The 4,606-nt window shown below is 31.8% G+C and overlaps 1 protein-coding gene across 1 annotated transcript; it reads left to right on the top strand.

Annotated features, from left to right (window-relative positions):
- The first annotated feature begins 272 nt into the window (after positions 1–272).
- Positions 273–1,889, top strand: LOC133034816 (F-box/LRR-repeat protein At3g26922-like). The gene is made up of 2 exons (XM_061110227.1): positions 273–358; positions 513–1,889. Exon 2 carries the CDS (start codon positions 526–528, stop codon positions 1,846–1,848), a length of 1,323 nt encoding a protein of 440 aa, XP_060966210.1. The 5' UTR covers positions 273–358; positions 513–525; the 3' UTR covers positions 1,849–1,889.
- Positions 1,890–4,606: the final 2,717 nt, after the last annotated feature.

Genomic DNA, 4,606 nt, shown 5'->3' with positions numbered 1-4,606 from the left:
GACATATGGGAAGCACCATATACCAAATCACCTAGTTTCGCCAAACCGATTGCACCATTCTATTTGTAGACCCAAATAAATGGCAAATACCAAGTCCCGTCCCGATCCGGACAATATTGAAGATATTTACGAAAATACCACTGCATACAAACTAAGCGTCAGCATGCCACTTGCATGCACCACAACATGCGCCACCACTTGACCACCACTTGGCCAACTTGTGGGCATCACTTAGCTTGTAAGGTGCCATCATAGACTGCACGTAACACTAGGCAAGCCCTAAATCTCAATCCTTTAAATTGAGTTTCAGTAACTCACCTTCAATTTATGCATCATCATCTTCACTTCATTAATTAATGTAAAGATTATTTATAACCAATCTCAGTCCTTTTACTTCTTTCATTGTATATAATGTTGAACAATTTAACATCTGATATATGAATTAAATTGATCATTAGATTTCTCTGATATTAAATTTGATTAATTTGTTGTTGTTGTTGTTTCTGTTACAGTTCCTAATCCAATATGGATGCAATAACAATATCATCAATGGATGATGACAGATTTTCAAAATTACCCAATTCATTGATCATTCACATCCTATCGTTTCTTCCAACTAAAGATGTGGTCACAACATGTCTTCTTTCGAAACGATGGAAACTCATTTGGTACTCAGTTCCCACAATCTTTTTCTCCAATAATATTAGTCATAGACTTATTAGTGCAGTTGAATGGAAAAATAATCGAAAAAAGTTTTATAATTATGTTGAAAAATATTTGGAACATCGCAAGAAAGGTATGTATTTTATCGTCGATTCAGTCATAACTAGCTTTAACCTTAACATGAAGGGTACCTATCAAAGAAGTAAGACTCACATTTTGGATAAATGGTTAGCTTTTGCAGTTGAGAATAAGATTAAGGAATTGTATCTATCTATAGGTCGAGCTTATAATAATGGTGATAATATTGAGTCTTTTTATTGCTTACCTGAGATAATAGACAATGCAAGATATTTGACTGTTTTGGAGTTGAATGCAGTGAGGTTGGAAACTACTTCTCATTTGTTTAGTTTTCCATCTTTGAAAACTTTGTCGTTGGAAAGAATTCACCAATCAAATACTTCAAAAGATCATGATGTTGTGTTTAAGTTTTTGTTGGGTTGTCCTTCTCTTGAGAAATTGCGGTTACATAATTATGAATTTTTGCGCGTTGATGAGAAGCTTCCACTACAAAGTTTAAGCCTCGAGGTCTTGGAATTGATAGATACAGAAAATGTAACTGATTTGCTAGTTGAAGCTGTAAATCTTGAATCTTTGATACTAAGTGGTATTTCTATGTGTAATATAAATCTCTCTAGTTGCGAGAAAATTCGAAATCTCTTAGTTGATGATACTAGTGATGTTTTTCAATTATCATTAAATGCTCTTATTTCTAAGATTCCTCAACTTGAGAATTTTACTTTGAGCACTTGGTATGCATATGATCCCTATGATGATCCTCTCAGAATCTCTGGACAACAGTTGAAAAGTTTTAATTTTAAGAATTGTCACTTTGAACCGTGCAATATTACAATTGAATCAGCTCCGAAATTAGAATACTTTTGTTACGAAGGTTGTCTCGATCTAAGCATATCAATAGATCCATCAAATTCCTTGAGTGGAAAAATTGTGATTTCTAAGGAAGATTATGATGGCTATGATACAACTTGGTATATTGATTTGTTGAATTTTCTTTTGAATCTCAATTGCTCTTGGAATACTCTTAGCCTGCATATTACAGAATATGAGGTACTTGTATTATGTTTTTATTTGATCATGTGGCCTTATATTTCAATATTGTATAGTTGATCTATTTACATTATGCTAAATGATATGTTTATATGTTTTGTATGAAGGCTCTCATTTGGCCAAAAAAGTTGAAGAGGGTATGCCAATCTCCATTGCTTAATTGGAAGCATCTCAGAGTTATTACTAATGATAGTAATCCTGAAAGGATATCAGATTTGAAAAACTAGGATTTCACCTTCTTTAGAAACATTGTCTATTGACAATAAGCAGATATTTTAGTTGCTTTAAATTATAGTTACTTCTGAATATAAGTTTGGGATGACTTTTTTTTAGTCCTTTTTGAGATTGTTTTTAATTTACTACTTTGCATAAGAATGAGGTATTATTTTTTTTTCTTAAAATTTATTGTGAACTAATGTGAGTGTTCTTATATTTTAGTTGCTTTAAAATATTAGTGCTACCATTTGCTTGGCTTCTTGTTCTGACATTAATTTTGAAGTTTGTAATTTTACTGTATGGTTTTTATGTTTAATTTATATTTGGTCTAAATCATAGCTTATAACAGCAAAATTATTGGTTTTTTGGATTGAGCAAGTAGAAATTTATTGACTCAAAGGTTTGTACTTTGTAGCATAACATCTTTTTAGATAAATATTGTAAAGTACATTTTTGTAGGTACTCACTCTGATTAAGATTATCATATTTTCATATTCTAATCACTTTGAAAGGCCACATTTTTGAAATCACTGTGGGCTGCTGTTGTAACTGCCCCACAAACCAGAGGTTCAGTGGTGATAAGCACCGACTTGAAAGTTTAAGCCTCGAGTCGTTGGAGCTGATCGATACATATAATGGGGATTACTTACAATTTGAAGCCATAAATCTTGAATCTTTGGATATATGTGGTGAGTCTACATGCAATTTAGATTTCTCTGCTTGCAAGAAAATTAGAAATCTCTCATTTGATGATACTAGTGATGATTTACGGTTATCACTAAATGCTTTAGTCCCATCTCAAAATCTCGTCAACGCTTGAAAAGTTTCAGTTTAATGAATGATATCAGTTTTAAGAATGGTGATACAGATGGAAAGATTAGAATTGAATCTGTTCCTGAATTAGAATACTTCTATTATGGAGGTCATATGGATCTCAGCATATCAATAGATATATCTAATTCCTTGCGTGGAAAAGTTGTGATTTGTGAGAGAGGATATAATAATGGTTATGATGGATCTTGGTTTACAGGTACTTATATGTATTATGTTTCTTTTTATTTGATTATGTAACCTTATTTCTGTCTTTAGATTAATATGTTTATATGTTTTAATGAAGGGTCTCATTTGGCCAGAAAAGTTGAAGAGAGTATATCGTTCTCCATTGCTCAATTGGAAGCATCTCAGAATTTTTACTAGACATAGTAATCCTGAAAGAATATCAGATTTGAAGAACTCGTTGTTGTGGATTTCGCCTTCTTTAGAAACATTGTCCATTGACAAAATGCAAATATTGTAACTGCTGAGTTTAAGAATGAGTTTTTTATTAGCTTAAGAAAATGGTACTATAGTCCTTTTATGATATTGTGTCCTGAATGTAACATATGAAATTTATCAGCTAATATTCTGAATGGAAACTTTAAACTGGATGAGCAACCTATTTACAATCAGCTACATAATTACTAATATCCCATCTAAAACAACGATCATCAAGTGCGTTAACTAATCACAATTTTAGAATAACAAAGGGGATTAACAAATCTTATGTAAGCACTTGGTTTCAATCCACACCACTTCAGCATTATGATTCCGAGCCACAACCGCAATTCAGCTTAGCCCAATTTTTTGCCCAATGAGCATAATCTGAAAAACAAAAGAATACCATTAACTTAATACACAATATTTACCTGAGATTAATATTTGCTTCTTTATTGATGTGTTTGTCAATGATGAGTTTCTTATAGATTTGGTTTGGCAGCAACCATTCTCAATTGGGGTCCAGAGTTGGCCTTTAAGGACTCTGTCTCTTATATTCAATCAATTATGTATTTTTGTGGTGAATTAAGACTTGATCAAGAACACATGATCAACCAAGAATAATTGAAACAAACACACCAAGAATTACAAGGTTTGATCTTCTTTATGAATGAAACTATGATGCAGCTTGGTTTACTGATATGTTGAATTTTGTTTTGAATCTCAATTGCTCTTGGAATATTGTAAGCCTACATGTTGAAGAATATGAGGTACTTATATATTATGTTTCTTTTTATTTGATTATGTAACCTTATTTCAATGTTACAGTCCTTTGATTAATTTGTTTTTATGTTTGTATGAAGGCTCTTATTTGGCCAGAAAAGTTGAAGAAAGTATGTCGTTCTCCATTGCTCAAATGGAAGCATCTCAGAATTATTACTAAACATAGTAATCTCGAAAAAACATCAGATTTGAAGGACTCGTTGATGTGGATTTCACCTTCTTTAGAAACATTGTCCATTAAGAAAATGCAAATATTGTTATTTATGGTCACGAAGTGTACTCTTAGAAAACAAATTACAATAATACATGAGTTAGGAGCAGGACATGGGCATGGCTTTTGTTCTTCTTTACCTGTTTGTTATATTATGTGTATAGATAATAATAATTATAATGCTTCTTTATTGATCTGTTTGTCTTTATAATAATAAGGAAAGCCTCTTTGATAGGTTCTAATCTCTCTGTGTTGTCTTTACATATGAGATATTGGCCTTACAATAATCTAAGGCTGCATTATTTTCATTCTTTTACTCACAACTAATTAATGGGAATTTTCTCTTCCAACAAT

This window comes from Cannabis sativa, chromosome 2 (assembly GCF_029168945.1).
Source record: "Cannabis sativa cultivar Pink pepper isolate KNU-18-1 chromosome 2, ASM2916894v1, whole genome shotgun sequence".
NCBI classification, from domain to species: Eukaryota; Viridiplantae; Streptophyta; class Magnoliopsida; order Rosales; family Cannabaceae; genus Cannabis; species Cannabis sativa.
This window is presented reverse-complemented; position numbering and strand designations above follow the sequence as displayed.